This window comes from Rhododendron vialii, chromosome 1a (assembly GCF_030253575.1).
Source record: "Rhododendron vialii isolate Sample 1 chromosome 1a, ASM3025357v1".
Taxonomy (NCBI): domain Eukaryota; kingdom Viridiplantae; phylum Streptophyta; class Magnoliopsida; order Ericales; family Ericaceae; genus Rhododendron; species Rhododendron vialii.
Genome location: NC_080557.1, coordinates 31,926,595 through 31,943,188, shown reverse-complemented (window position 1 = coordinate 31,943,188; position 16,594 = coordinate 31,926,595). Strand labels below are relative to the sequence as shown.

Below are 16,594 nucleotides of genomic sequence, written 5' to 3'. Positions count from 1 at the left end.
CGGTACCAAACCACTCCAAAAGGTACAATACCGTACGAGTACATCCATACGGTACCAAACCACACCAAAACGGTGCAATACCGTACGAGTACATCCACACGGTACCAAACCACACCAAAACATTGCAATACCGTACGAGTACATCCATACGGTACCAAACCACACCAAAACGGTGCAATACCATATGAGTACATCCATACGGTACCAAACCACACCAAAATGGTACAATACTGTACGAGTAGTTCGTTACGGTACCAAACCACACCAAAAGGTAGAATACCGTACGAGTACATCCATACGGTACCAAACCACAACAAAATGGTGAAATACCGTACGAGTACATTCATACGGTACCAAACCACACCAAAACGGTACAATACAGTACTACTACTTCATTACGATACCGAACCATGGCAAAAGGGTACAATTCCGTACGAGTACTTCGTTACGGTACCAAACCACCACAAAAGGGTACAATACCGTACGAGTACATCCATACGGTACCAAACCACACCAAAACGGTGCAATACCGTACGAGTACATCCATACGGTACCAAACCACACCAAAACGGCACGATATCGTACGAGTACATCCATATGATACCAAACCACACCAAAACGGTGCAATACTGTACGAGTACATCCATTCGGTACCAAACCACACCAAAATGGTGCAATACCATACGAGTACAGCCATACGGTACCAAACCACACCAAAACGGTACAATACCCTACGAGTACTTTGTTACGGTACCAAACCACACCAAAAGGTACAATACCGTACGAGTACGTCCATACGGTACCAAACCACACCAAAACGGTGCAATACCGTACGAGTACATCCATACGGTACCAAACCACTCCAAAACGGTACAATACAGTACTAGTACTTCGTTACGATACCAAACCATGCCAAAAGGGTACAATTCCGTACGAGTACTTCGTTACGGTACCAAACCACCACAAAAGGGTACAATACCGTACGAGTACATCCATACGGTACCAAACCACACCAAAATGGTGCAATACCGTACGAGTACATCCATACGGTACCAAACCACACCAAAACGGCACAATATCGTACGAGTACATCCATATGATACCAAACCACACCAAAATGGTGCAATACTGTACGAGTACATCCATACGGTACCAAACCACACCAAAACGGTGCAATACCGTACGAGTACATCCATACGGTACCAAACCACACCAAAACGGTACAATACCCTACGAGTACTTCGTTACGGTACCAAACCACACCAAAAGGTACAATACCGTACGAGTACGTCCATACGGTACCAAACCACACCAAAACGGTGCAATACCGTACGAGTACATCCATACAGTACCAAACCACTCCAAAACGGTCCAATACCGTACGAGTACATCCATACGCTGTTCAGTCGACGAAAACGAGGTCACATAGGCCTGTAGCCCCCTGACCACCATGCAATCCAGGTGAAAACGATAGGTGTTGACCATCGCGCGAGACAGTGAGACCATCGCGCGAGGGTCAAGCTAACCCCGCGAGGGTCAATAGTCAAAGCTTTGACTTTGACCACCACTTGGCAAACAAAGCATCGCGCGAGTGTCCCAGTGTGTCGCGCGACTGTCAAACCCAAGGTCCAGGTTTTGATTCAAGGGTTTTAGGGCTAAGGATGGGTTCCGCGTACACCAAACTCAAGCCATTCCAAGTTCTCGAGACTGTTTTCGACCTGATTCATCATCGGGGAAACAAGAAACCGAAGAACAAAGTAAAACGATCGGGAAATCAGATTGGGGTGTCTACACCTTGGCATCCGTAGGTGGAAGGCCTTGGATGACAGTGTTAAAGGGCCTATACTTCAGCAAGTGACGATAGTTGGAAGATCTACTTATTTATTGTTTCTTAAATGACAATGAAGTCATTATCTAAAATATCAACTATTGCAGGATAAGTTTGATTTGCAAGGAGATCCTATCGATGTTGATAAGGCAGTGGCAACACAATGTGGACGAAGAATAAGCAACTACACCTATAAGTTGAAGAAAAAATACAATAAGCTTGTAAAGGCAAAGGGGGCTGAGTATGCAAGAAGCAACCCACCAGGTGGTGTGAAGCTCGAACAGTGGACAAGCTTAATAGATAAGAAGTGGAATGATGAAAAGTGGCAGGTAATCTCTTGCGCACACATAAAAATAGCCATGGGTTCTTCTTGTAGCATCCTAATCTTTGATGTTCTTAAAACCACATTCTAAACCTGAACCTACCTCATAGTTTCTTGTTTCTTTATTGGTTTGTGCTCCTTGCAGAAACAATCAAAAGCAAACACCAATAATAGGTCCGATAAGAAAAGCAAACACAGATGTGGATCAAAGTCATTGCCAATTAGGGTTGTCGAAATGGTGCGTTTTGAATTATATTTTCAGTTTTATTACATTATAAATAGGCTTATTAACTTATTTGTTGCAAATAAAACATATTAGATGGAAGGAACTGAAGGTGTTATGCCTGCATTAGAAAAATATACAAATCCACCCACTTTAATGCAGACACAAATGAGTGGATCTCTCTAGAATGCGAAGTTATCCATATACGTGTATATGGGCAGCGTGCCCTTGGAATTTCCGGATTCCAAAATGCAAGGGCCCGGATCGAGGGAGCGCAAGCGGGGAAGCAAGCGCTCGCAAAATACAGAGTCGCCACTCGGGTTTTGAGGTCCGACACCCAAGGAACCGTATTTCGAAGCACTTGTCGCACTGTTTGATTTGAAAAAGTTAAGGAACCAGTCCATCATAACCATATCTGGGTTCGGGAGCCAGGTTACAAGAGGGGAAGGGTTTTATGGCACCCCTCTCGCCCAATCCGGAGATCGGTCTCTACTTAGGCATTTGCAAAAATATTTGTTTGCGATTCTGTTTGATTAATCAATTTTTTAGCCAATTAGGGCGGGGGAACAGTTAATCGGGGATTAAAACTGTAACATGTTTGCAGGATGTGATAGATAGCATGCATGGATGAGCAGTTAGTATAGGATGAGAACAGACTGTTGTGGGAGTTTAAACAAATTGGGAGGCCCCTGTTTTGGAGTGACGCGCGTAGGAAGAAACCAGCATGCACTGAACGAGCCACTGCATGCTGTTTACTCCTGCGCGCACAACTCCAAGACACGCGCGCGCCGGTGAGCTCAAACCCACAGCTCTTATTCTCAAACCATCTGGGCTCTGGAAGGACCAGTGCACACCCAGGACAAACCACGCAGTTTATAGGCAACATAATATACAGTTTAAAGGTTGTAAAGCCCTACAAATTAATAAAACACCCCATAAACAGTGTGGAGAGAAAATAATGGCCTAAAACTAAGCTACCCGTGCAAGGCCACTCACTGGTCAGAGGCATACTATCGCGCAACGGAGCCAGTCTGGCGCGCGAAGATGCGCCCTGACGCTCTGTCGCGCGACGGAGTGAGGCTGGCGCACGATGGTGCGCCCTGGCACACTATCGCACGATGGAGTCAGTTTGGCGCGCGATGGTGGGCCCTGGCGCGGACCAGTGTTTGGTTTACACATTTTTGGGCTCTGGGACAGGTCCAGAATGATCCCAGGGGTACTCCAAAATAGAAGACATGCAAACTGAACTACGACTAGCAATTTCTAACAAAGGAAAGCAGTAAACTGGTTATTAACATGCTCAACAGAGTGATCTATACACAAAATAAAGCACAAAACAGTAGGACACCAATCCCCACGTGGTCCATCGCGTGCAGCACCGGAGTGTCGCGCGAGAGAGTGGGACCATCGCGCGCTGATTCCTACCTTGACGATTTTTGAAACCTTACCAGCTTTAGGACCAGGATTGGTATTGATTACCAGCCTTGGCCCTGCCAGCCCCCCTCAGGGATCAGAACAAAAAACAGAACAAAGGTAAGCTATACCTTCGGTTTTGAGTTTGAAAGGTGTTTGAACTTTGATGTTTGAAGGCTAGATTGAGTCCGAAAGAGATTGAGCTTTGAGTGAGAGGTTATTTGCGTGGTTGAATGATTTGAGGAGGAAGAACAAGCTTTGTTCTTGAATGGTTGAAGTGTGAAAATGGAGGATGGTGACCCAAGGTGTACTCTTTTGAAATTTTTGAACCCATTGAAAGAACAAAGGGGAATATATATAGAGAAGGATGGAGGTAAATCTGGTTGGTGCAAACAGGGGAGTTCAGCCAGTCCACGAGGCCTGGCTGAGGTTGCATTGGTGGCCAACTGTCCTCCTTCAGAAAGGTTGGTGGTAAGTTGGACCGTCGCGCGACAGAGTGAGTCTGTCACGCGATGGTGCGCCCTGGCGCTCTGTCGCGCGATGGAGTGAGTCAGGCGCGCGATGATGCGCCCCGGCGCTCTGTCGCGCGATGGAGTCACTCTGGCGCGTGATGGTGCGCCCTGGCGCGCGATGGTTGAGCCCTGGCGCGGATCAGTAGGGTTTTTGGTTTTTGAAGTGGCTTAGGCTAGGTTAGGTTCAAGGGTTTTGCAAACTCTCAAAGCTCAAACACGCTATCATTCCCAGGGTGTTCTTGAACCATTTCATCATTAGGGAATCAAAAACCGTAAGTAAACTAATCTGGAAGCCCAGATTTGGGTGTCTACAGTAGCCCCTCTTTGACGGCACTTAAAGCACCATCGACTTGGTACAAGTAACGTCAAAGAATTCTAGACACCCCTTAAGGCAATCCAGAGCAAAGCATGCTAGCAAAGTAGACAAGCATACTTACAGAACCTGATCGGTGGAATGGACTGGTTGTCCATTGCCGGGGATGGAAGTAGAAATGGATGAGCGAATCGCCGCTTGTTGATCGAATTTGGACAAGACAGGCTGTCGTTGCAGATTTGGACGGGACAGGCCGTCGTTGCTGGGGATCAAGCTATCCTCGGCACAAAGTATTCCAACAAACACGGGTAGGTCGTGTCAGGCAGGTTGAATTCCATCTGTAGGGAATCAGAGCCAATCTCCTTATCAAAGACCATCCGAGACAGAGCAATAAGCCTGCTGGAAGATGCACTTACGGCTAGACTGAGGGTGATTGTCGTTCGGGACAGGCCAAGGCAGACTCTCTTGGGGAACAATCAGTTGCAGATGAACGGACCATCGAATGATGTTCTGGTCGTTGTTTATGGATTTGACAGGACCGGCTGTTGTGAAGGCGGATGAAGACATCAATGTGCTGAATGATCAGATCGTTGAGGAACTTTGACAGGAGACGGGCTGATCAGTGTACCGAAAGATCAAGCCGTTGGGGGATTTGACAGGACTAGCTATCGTGAATGCGAACGGAGAGATCAATGTGCCGAATGATCAAACCGTTGGGGAACTGTGACAAGAGACAGGCTGATCAGTGTGCCGAAAGATCAAGCCGTTGGGGGATTTGACAGGACTAGCTGTCGTGAATGCGGACGGAGAGATCAATGTGCCGAATGATCAAACCATTGGGGGATTTGACAGGAAGGATCATCAGTATAAATGATCGAACCGTTGAAGTCTGGATGGGACGATCATCAGTATAAATGATCGAACTGTTGCAGACAGGATGGAAGGATCATCAGTATAAATGATCGAACCGTTGAAGTCTGGATGGGAGGATCATCAGTATAAATGATCGAACCGTTGCAGACATGACAGGAGACGGGCTGATCAATGTGCAGAATGATCAAACCGTTTATTTGGTGGAGATAGACGATATGGCTGACCGTCATGGATGATATGGCTGACCATCGTTGAATGACTGATATGGCTGACCGTCATGGATGATATGGCTGACCATCGTTGAATGACTGATATGGCCGACCGTCATTGATGATATGGCTGACCATCGTTGAATGACTGATATGGCTAACCGTCATTGATGATATGGCTGACCATCGTTGAATGACTGATATGGCTGACCGTCATCGATGATATGGCTGGGAAGATCACTGTGCAGAATGATCAAGTCGTTGAGTTTTGGACAGGACCGGCTGTCGTTGATTTGAGACAGGCGGATCAATGTGCAGACTGATCGAGCCGTTGAGAAATGGACAGGACCGGCTATCGTTGATTTGGATCGGGCGGATCAGTGTGCAGAATGATCGAGCCGTTGGGTTTTGGACAGGACCGGCTATCGTTGATTTGGATCAGGCGGATCAATGTGCAGAATGATCGAGCCGTTGAGAAATGGACAGGACCGGCTGTCGTTGATTTGAGACGGGCAGATCAGTGTGCAAAATGATTGAGCCGTTGAGATTTGGACAGGACTGGCTGTCGTTGATTTGGATCAAGCGGATCAGTGTGCAGAATGATCGAGCCGTTGAGATTTGGACAGGACGGGCTGTCGTTGATTTGGATCAAGCGGATCAGTGTGCAGAATGATCAAGCCGTTTGAGAAATGGACAGGACCGGCTGTCGTTGATTTGAAAGGGCAGATCAGTGTGCAGAATGATCAAGCCGTTGAGAAATGGACAGGACCGGCTGTTGTTGATTTGAAAGGGCAGATCAGTGTGCAGAATGATTAAGCCGTTGAGATTTGGATAGGACCAGCTGTCGTTGATTTGTTCTGCAAAAGATTTCATCGCATCCTGCTATGAGAACAATGCCGCAAGAGATTTTCAATCGCATCCGTCGGCAAACAAATCGTGAGTTAGGGTGATTTCCATTGCCTCCGCTAACCATTGATAACAAAACCGCTAGAGATTGCATCGCATCCTTTGGCAAACAAATCGTAGATTCAGGGAGATTTCTTCGCATCCGCTGACCAATGATAACAAAACCGCAGGAGATTGCATCGCATCCTTTGGCAAACAAATCGTAGATTCAGGGAGATTTCGTCGCATCCGCTGACCAATGATAACAAAACCGCAGGAGATTGCATCAAATCCTTTGGCAAACAAATCGTAGATTCAGGGAGATTTCTTCGCATCCGCTGATCAATGATAACAAAACCGCAGGAGATTGCATCGCATCCTTTGGCAAACAAATCGTAGATTCAGGGAGATTTCTTCGCATCCGCTGACCAATGATAACAAAACCGCAGGAGATTGCATCGCATCCTTTGGCAAACAAATCGTAGATTCAGGGAGATTTCTTCGCATCCGCTGATCAATGATAACAAAACTGCAGGAGATTACATCGCATCCTTTGGCAAACAAATGGTAGATTCAGGGAGATTTCTTCGCATCCGCTGACCAATGATAACAAAACCGCAGGAGATTGCATCGCATCCTTTGGCAAACAAATCGTAGATTCAGGGAGATTTCTTCGCATCCGCTAATCAATGATAACAAAACCGCCTGAGATTGCATCGCATCCTTTGGCAAACAAATCGTAGATTCAGGGAGATTTCTTCGCATCCGCTGATCAATGATAACAAAACCGCAGGAGATTGCATCGCATCCTTTGGGAAACAAAGACTTGATGGTAACCATTCTGGCCACCTTCCTGTTTTCAACAATTGATATATACAATATGCAACGATGTATACAAACAAAATGCACAAATTGAAAATGTAGATGCAAGCTATGGGTGGCTCCTAGGAGGACAACGATGCCTAAAGACTACCACTGAGCCCCAGTACTTTATTGTCTTTTGCTTCTGAGATGCGAATCCAGATAGAGAGACATTGAGTGAGCCAGCGTGCCCAGTTGACATTTAGTAGCGGCAATGAGCTTGCATCCCCCTTCTTTGATGCTTGGGCGGACAAGTTCCATAGATATGCTTCGCTTGGCCTTAGGCTGACGTGCCCTTGCTGTCCATAAGATTCTTCTGCTTGTAGATTACAGAAGCTAGGGTAGCAATGTAAAAATTGCATTTTTTAGTTTATTGACATATAAACCATGCGCTAATATCTAATTTGCATTGACAAGTGAATTAAGTCAACACACAGACACACATACATGTACAAACGTGCCTAGCTCGAACAAAAAGGGAGAAAGACCCCAGGATACGATGAGGATCCTTAGACATATGGAAAATAATGAAATTTTGGGTATTAACGTGCCAAAACTCACAATATCCCTTTAGACAGGTGAAACTGACACTTGTAAGGTCAAACATATGTACGGTGACCTGGATGAACAAATAGAACTGAGAAAAGCATATCGACATGACAATGGATTGAAATCTAGAAAAATGCCACAAAGACGGACATAAGACGCAAATGACGACACATATAGGCCCGGACTGAAACCGACACCCCCGTGCAGTCACATTAGGTCTACACGATATGACCAAACTTGGCAAAAGCCCCTTGAATAGGACTCGAAGGCAGTAGCTAACTGCTATTGATTGGCTGCTCGAATCAAAGAAGCGCGCGCAGGTTTGAGACCAACGCACATAACTATGAACAAGTGTGCGTGAACCTCAAACTAGCGCACATGACTGCAAAGCTACTGCAACTGCTCACACTAGACTTCGCTGAACTTAGAATAAACTGTGAGCCGTTAGGCCTTGCCAGCATTTCATTCTATTTTTGATGCTTAAAATCTTTTAAGGCTTTATGCTCAGCTTTGAAATTGAATTCGTAGTTTGCAATAAAATTGAAAGACAAAAGGTTTTCCCCCTTTCAGACGCCTCCCATGCAGCTTGATCTTCGATCCTCTTCGACCTTTGATGTGTACCAAACGTCAACCATGGATCCAATTAATAGATTGTGACCGAGTCTCAAAGAGAGACTGCCTACGTATCCCAAGTTAGGGAATCAGGTCAAAACGTAGTTCAGGCCAAGGTTTGCTCGTGTGTTTTACCTCACCTTTTACGCTCTAACTTTTGCCTAGAACCGCCCATTCGGGTTTTCGGTCTAGCGAGCTTTCAAATGGTGCCTTTACTTTTGCCTAGACCTCCTTCATAGGTTCTTGGTCTAGCAGGCTTGCTCTAACTTTTGCTTGGAACTGCCCACCCTTGGGGTTTTCAGCCCAACGAGCTTCTCTCAGGGAAAAGGTAGCTTTTGAATTGATCCAGGTTGACCAAGGTATTGAATTTGTTGCCGTCGAGGCCAAAGACCTTTGGCTGCAGCCCCAGATAATATGGCTTTGATGACGTAGAGTCAAAAGTGCCTCGGTTGACATGCCTTGCTCCGGGCCATTTTGTGCACTTTCTCACTTGTACTTGGCGGAACGCCACTGTTGTTGCCTTTGAACATGATGCAAGGCCCGGAGCCTTCTAAGCTTCTGCTTTTTGGATTGGCACCCGGCAGCAGGGGATTTGATGCTTTTTTATCTCAGGACCAATGCAAGGCATGTCTTAATGAGACAACGCCAAGACGTCGATGCTTGTCTGACCGGGCGCAATGCTCCTCTGGGGACTCTGTTGAACCAATTTGAACCATTTGGAGGTCTACTTCATCTTTCAAGTTTATTTGAAAACTATTATTTCAATTTATAGGCTGAGCATGCCTTTCGTCTTCCCTTTCGGCGAGGGAACACATTTCCTTGGGGATGATCCCATCGAAATCTATCCCTTCGTCGTCAAAGTCGACACAATTTATATAAAAGCCAGCGAAGTACTTAGAAGCAAGATAAAGCATATCATAAAAACCCTCGGGGTTTGCCAAGTACAGCAGACTCGAAACCTGAAACAAAAGCTACAACGTGGAGGGCCAAAAGGCACAACCTCCGACTCAGAGCTAGACTAGACAAATGCAAAAGACTCCGTGTCAGATTCAGTCGTAATGCCAATACAAACTAGACGCGGTTTAAAAATGCAATATTTAAAAAGCTACCCATAGCTTCCACAAAAAGAGGTAGGATCCAGCGGGTGTCAGGCCCAAGCAATAGCACTTCGGCTTCCTCAGCTTCTTTGACCAAACCTACTTGGTGCTCCCATGAAAAATGGACCTTAGTTGGTCAGTCTACTCCTTTGTAAGCTCCTCATTACTGTCAATCCAGGTGTCGGCAGTGAAGACCTCAATTGCCCAACCTACAGTCATCATGTTAATCTCCGGTTCGAACGGGATGGATAATATTGGTTTGGGTTGGCTCTCTGGGACGATATAGTGGCTAGGGTTGAATATGGTGGAGCTCGGGTTGATTTGAGTGGAGGTGATAGATATCTGACCAACCAGAGGGTCAGAGTGGTGTTGAGGCAAGGAGTTGGAAATGACGTTAGGCTTTGGTGGAACTTGAACCGTGCCATTGTCAATGAGATCTTGAATATCATGTCGAAGACGATAGCATGCATCAGTGGGATAGCCAGGCATTTGGTGGAAGGCACAGAAGAGGTGAGGTTTGTAACCAGAAGGTAGAACTTTTGGCGGGGAAGTTGGGGTCAAGGGTTTGAGATGCCCAGACTTGACGAGTTTTTCCATCACTGCGGACAGAGATGCCTCGAAGACAGAGAAATTCCGAGGCTGGGTTCGGAAACGATAGCTTTGGGCATTTTGAACCTGGTTGACATCAGCAGCGTGATTGGAGTCGAAAGCCATGGCATCGCTCCCACTTATAGCTGTATTGGAGTAGTTGTTGTTACCAAACAACGTGCTACTAATTCCAAAATGGGGCCGCGGCTTCGCTTTCTGTGAGGAGGACTCTCCCCTAGGCAGAATTCCACTCTGCAGTGCATCCTCAATGGCTAAGCCAGACTCGAAGAAAGTCTCAACGTTGGCAGATGCTTGAACCAGCACGAGGTGCTTGGCGAAGTCAGGCTGAAGATTGCGGGAGATGATGCGGAGTTGATCCCTCTCGCTCGGGCGATCAGTCATTAATGCGGCTTTGGCTCTCCACCTCTTAACAAAATCCGCAAAGGACTCATTTGCTTCCATTTTTGTAGATTCCAACTCACGAGTAGTCATCTTGAGTTGAGAGTTGTAGCTGTACTGCGAGACAAAGGCAGCCCCTATTTCTTCCCAAGTTCTTCTTTTGGAGATGTCGAGCGACAGAAACCAATGGAAGGCAGGCCCAGAGAGAGTCTGTGGGAAAAGCTGAGACATGGCCTCACTTTCCACACCCAACAGCTTCATGGCAGCATGGTAGCCAAAGAGATGAGTCTTGGGATCACCGCTCCCATCGAACTTAACCAAGTCAGGCATCTTGAATTTGTCAGGAAGCCTAGCATTAGGGTACAGGCAGAGACGATCCAGGTCAATTCCTCCTGCGCTGATCTTCTCAGATTTTGAAATAGCTTCTTCCAACTTAACCATCTTGGCCATAAGAGCAGCTATGTCAGGGTCTTGAACAGGCCTAACAACAACGGGATTTGGAGCAAGCACACGAGCCTCTCTAGAAGTGGGCTGAACGATAAGCCGGCCTTCACGGTTTGGATCCTCAACAAAGATGGGTTCCGCATGAACATCCTCATCGTCCTCGCCTTCCTCTTCGGCCACTGGTGGAAGACGAGTGTTGATAAGGTCATTTAGGCGAGTGATGTTAGCATCTGTCTGAGTAGCCCTCTGTTGCATAGCAGTGATACTGTTCTGGAGGTTCATGAGCATGGTTTCCAGAGTGAGCGGTTGATCTGTCATCGCAGGTTTTTCAATGGAGCTTGATGAAGAAGCTGAAGATGGGGAAGCCGGCAGCGTGGCTTTTTGCAAAATCGATGGTGAACCCGACTGTAGGGCGGCCAACAGTGATCCTGGAGAAGCCTCCGTTGTGACTGACTGGGAATCTAGCCTAACAAGTCTTTGAACCGAATTCTGAAGACGTTCCCAAGTAGGTTTGGCTCTTCTTTTCGATACTCTCTGACGATGCAATGGCCTTAAGCTTTGGACAGCAAAGCAAGACAAAAGGTCAGTGGTGTTCCTACAACAAAATGCAATGTACATGTCGTTGTTGGTGTCAACCCTAGACTCTAGAACTAGAGACAAGTCTGTCTCATGATGTTTCGGAGGCTGCCAGAATCCTCGAAATTCTTTTTGAGGGTGTATCCTTTGAATAGATCAAACTGATCCTAAGAGATGTCAAAACAGACTAAGTCTTCGACTAGTCCCATTTGAAGATTCGACTTTGAATTAGAAACAACTCGGTATTGATGGTGTGACACCTTAACCGGGGTGGCGTGAGCAACGCTGTGCTTTAGCCGGGGTGGTTGTAAGTGACAAGGCACTTGTAACCTGAATGATATCAATGTCGCGACATCAATACTTTGTGGTTCCTTATTGTCGGTCGAATCCTTAATCGGGCATGAGCCAAGGACTTAATAAGGTTTGATTTCTCAAAGTCTCGCTGATCTAAGGACTTTGAAAAATTAACAATGTGCACCATCGAGATGCACGACTCTTCATCGGGTCTAGCAGCGTCCTAATAAGCATAAGACAGACTCGAAAGAGAGAGACAACCTAGAAGTCGCCCTAAACATGCTCCTACGCAAAACAGAATGTATGTATGTACAGTTCCAGAGACGAGTTTGCCTCACGAGTTTCAAACGTTGCCGGAATCCTCAGAATTCTTTTCAGCGATGTGTCCTTGAGTAGATCGACAGATCCTAAAAGAAGTCAAAATAGACTAAATCTTTGGCTAGTCCCTTTTGAAGATTCAACTTCGAACTTTGAACAACTCGGCTTTGATGGCGTGACTCCTTAACCTTGAACACCGCGGTGTATAGTGACAATGCACTTCAACCTGGAAGGCGCCAGTGACACGGCATCACTACTTCGTTGTTCCTTATTGTTGGTTGAATCCTTAATTGTGCATGAGCCAAGGAGGATGTAGTAAATTTTGATTTCCCAAAGTCTCATTGAACTAAGGACTTTGCGATTGATAACGAACATTCGACAGAATGAACGATTCCTCATCGGGTCCAACAACGTCTTAGACATCGCATGACAAACTTGAAAGACAAGACAACCTTAAGCATGCTCCTATGCAAAATAGAGTATGTACGGTACATGCGATAGGGAAATGAGTAACACGTAGACAGTATATGGGGGTTAGATGCAAGTAATCTTACCTTGTAGGTACCTGTCCTAGTTTGGAGAGTTCTAATGCTTTTGTATATGCAAAGGCCGGTTTTGGCTTGTAACGGGTTCCTCGGACTAGGGCCAAGATATACCTCCCGCTGCCCGCGTAACCGCAAAGCAACAGTCGAACGGTAGAATGACTCATCCTCGTCGAAGGTTGTTGGTCATTCGGGGTCCCCGGGCTCCGGTAAACCATGCCGGATTGCCAAAACGATCCAACGAGGCTTATCCCACATCGATGCAAATGAGAATGCTAAAAAGTTGATTAATGAAACAGAATCGCAAATTCGCAAATGCCTTTTCAAATTTGGCTCACTTTATTGATCAATACTTAGAAGAAACTACACGAGAGAACAATCGGAAAAGCCCTAGATTGGATGGCCGGACACGAGGTCCTGTTAAATCACCAATCCTTTCTTTAGCAGCGCGAAGCTCACTATTTTGACAGACTTTTGTGGGATTGTTCTCAAGCGTATTAAAATCTAAGTATAGACCAATATTTGATTCGGTCCCCAGCAGAGTCGCCACTATGGGCAGCGTGCCCTTGGAATTTTCGGATTCCAAAATGCAAGGGCCTGGATCGAGGGAGCGCAAGCGGGGAAGCAAGCGCTCGCAAAATACAGAGTCGCCACTCAGGTTTTGAAGGTCCGACACCCAAGGAACCGTATTTCGAAGCACTTGTCGCGCTGTTTGATTTGAAAAAGTTAAGGAACCAGTCCGTCATAACCATATATGGGTTCGGGAGCCAGGTTACAAGAGGGGAAGGGTTTTATGGCACCCCTCTCTCCCAATCCGGAGATCGGTCTCTACTTAGGCATTTGCAAAAATATTTGTTTACGATTCTGTTTGATTAATCAATTTTTTAGCCAATTAGGGCGGGGGAACAGTTAATCGGGGATTAAAACTGTAACATGTTTGCAGGATGTGATAGATAGCATGCATGGATGAGCAGTTAGTATAGGATGAGAACAGACTGCTGTGGGAGTTTAAACAATTGGGAGGCCCCTGTTTTGGAGTGACGCGCGTAGGAAGAAACCAGCATGCACTGAACGAGTCACTGCATGCTGTTTACTCCTGCGCGCACAACTCCAAGACGCGCGCGCCGGTGAGCTCAAACCCACAGCTCTTATTCTCAAACCATCTGGGCTCTGGAAGGACCAGTGCACACCCAGGACAAACCACGCAGTTTATAAGCAACATAATATACAGTTTAAAGGTTGTAAAGCCCTACAAATTAATAAATCACCCCATAAACAGTGTGGAGACAAAATAATGGCCTAAAACTAAGCTACCCGTGCAAGGCCACTCACTGGTCAGTGGCATACTATCGCGCGACGGAGCCAGTCTGGCGCGCGAAGATGCGCCTTGACGCTCTGTCGCGCGACGGAGTGAGTCTGGCGCGCGATGGTGCGCCCTGGCGCACTGTCGCGCGATGGAGCCAGTCTGGCGTGCGATGGTGGGCCCTGGCGCGGACCAGTGTTTGGTTTACACATTTCTGGGTTCTGGGACAGGTCTAGAATGATCCCAGGGGTACTCCAAAACAGAAGACATGCAAATTGAACTACGACTAGCAATTTCTAACAAAGGAATGCAGTAAACTGGTTATTAACATGCTCAACAAAGTGATCTATACACAAAATAAAGCACAAAACAGTAGGACACCAATCCCCACGTGGTCCATCGCGTGCAGCACCGGAGTGTCGCGTGAGAGAGTGGGACCATCGCGCGCTGGTTCCTACCATGACGGTTTTTGAAACCTTGCCAGCTTTAGGACCAGGATTGGTATTGATTACCAGCCTTGGCCCTGCCAGTCCCCCCTCAGGGATCAAAACAGAAAACAGAACAAAGGTAAGCTATACCTTCGGTTTTGAGTTTGAAAGGTGTTTGAACTTTGATGTTTGAAGGCTAGATTGAGTCCGAAAGAGATTGAGCTTTGAGTGAGAGGTTATTTGCGTGGTTGAATGATTTGAGGAGGAAGAACAAGCTTTGTTCTTGAATGGTTGAAGTGTGAAAATGGAGGATGGTGACCCAAGGTGTACTCTTTTGAAATTCTTGAACCCATTGAAAGAGAAACAAAGGAGAATATATATAGAGAAGGATGGAGGTGAATCTGGTTGGTGCAAACAGAGGAGTTCAGCCAGTCCACGAGGCCTGGCTGAGGTTGCATTGGTGGCCAACTGTCCTCCTTCAGAAAGGTTGGTGGTAAGTTTGACCGTCGCGCGACAGAGTGAGTCTGTCGTGCGATGGTGCGCCCTGGCGCTCTGTCGCGCGATGGAGTGAGTCAGGCGCGCGATGATGCGCCCCGGCGCTCTGGCGCGCGATGGAGTCACTCTGGCGCGCGATGGTTGCGCCCTGGCGCGGATCAGTAGGGTTTTTGGTTTTTGAAGTGGCTTAGGCTAGGTTAGGTTCAAGGGTTTTGCAAACTCTCAAAGCTCAAACACGCTATCATTCCCAGGGTGTTCTTGATCCATTTCATCATTAGGGAATCAAAAACCGTAAGTAAACTAATCTGGAAGCCCAGATCGGGGTGTCTACAGTGTATCAAGTACTTTGTTGTGTACTTGTGTTTGCGTAATTATTAGAACTTGCATCTACTAAACTGTTAGAACTTAAATTACTCAATTTACTTTAAAATGACAGGATGAGATCGTAAGAATAGAGGCTAAACATAATTCACAGGATGGTGCAGTCCCGATAATGCAAGAGGAGCTTTCTGTCAAGGTATTCAAGGCAAAATCAAGCTATTTGAAGGGACTTGGAATGAGGCCTTCCTCTACTGTTCGGAGTACCATTGTTGGATCTGTGAACAATAATGAATATGTAACACACCTCAAGAAAAAGGTAGACGAGCAAGTTGAGTTAATTAAAGAGCAAGGTGAAAAAATTCAAGCGCAAGCAGAAGGAACTGAAGCAGCAAATGCCACGATAGCTGAGCTAGTGGAGGCAAAAGAGCAACAGGGGAGGGCTTTGGCTAGTGTTTTGGAGTACCTTAAAAACCAAGGGTACATTGGATATTGGTATCTCTCTCTCTCTCTCTCGCTCTCTCTCCAACAAGTGGTATGTCTTTAGTTGGAACAACTTCTAAGTGATAGAAGAGCAGCTCTATAAAAAACAGAGTATATTTAGATTATAGAAGTCAAATAATTTAGTAGTTTGACTTGATTACTCAGGCAAAAATATAGTATCAAGGAATGTGTTCGTGAAAGTTATTTTTACCTAAGTTTGCACTTCCATCCCCCAGGCCAATTTTTTTTTTTCAGCCTACTCATTTTAATGTATTTTTCTTTCAACTGTTTGGTTAATGAAACTATTTTAGAGAACCATAGTTAACTTAGAAACCTTAAAGTAATCCTTTTGGTTTTATGTTTTTGTTCTGAAACACACAACACTGTTTTCATTTTGAAGCCGAGTTTTCGAAAGTGTTCAGCAAAATATTGCTTATCTAATGCCACAGTTGATCCCTTAAGTCAGAGAAGCGTTCCCAGTAAGTGGACATAGGTTGTGATGCAATAGGGATTGGATTTGAGTCATACGTGTTAGAAAAATGGGTCGGTTCGGACCGGACACAACCCACATGGGTCGTCCACATGGGTTATGTGATTAAGTTGGTTAGAAGGATGAGACAGACTCTTTATCTCTATCTGTTAGGAGAGTTCAAAGATAATAGATCACCTACATCTATTAGGAGACTTTGAACTCTAGGACTTTTATCTA

The 16,594-nt window shown here is 46.0% G+C and overlaps 1 protein-coding gene across 1 annotated transcript; it reads left to right on the top strand.

The window, feature by feature from the left end:
* The first annotated feature begins 410 nt into the window (after positions 1-410).
* LOC131330746 (uncharacterized) lies at positions 411-16,393 on the top strand. The gene is made up of 4 exons (XM_058364433.1): positions 411-421; positions 1,908-2,157; positions 2,296-2,388; positions 15,521-16,393. The coding sequence occupies exons 1-4, from the start codon at positions 411-413 to the stop codon at positions 15,947-15,949; spliced, it is 783 nt and encodes a 260-aa protein (XP_058220416.1). The 3' UTR covers positions 15,950-16,393.
* The last annotated feature ends 201 nt before the right edge of the window (positions 16,394-16,594 follow it).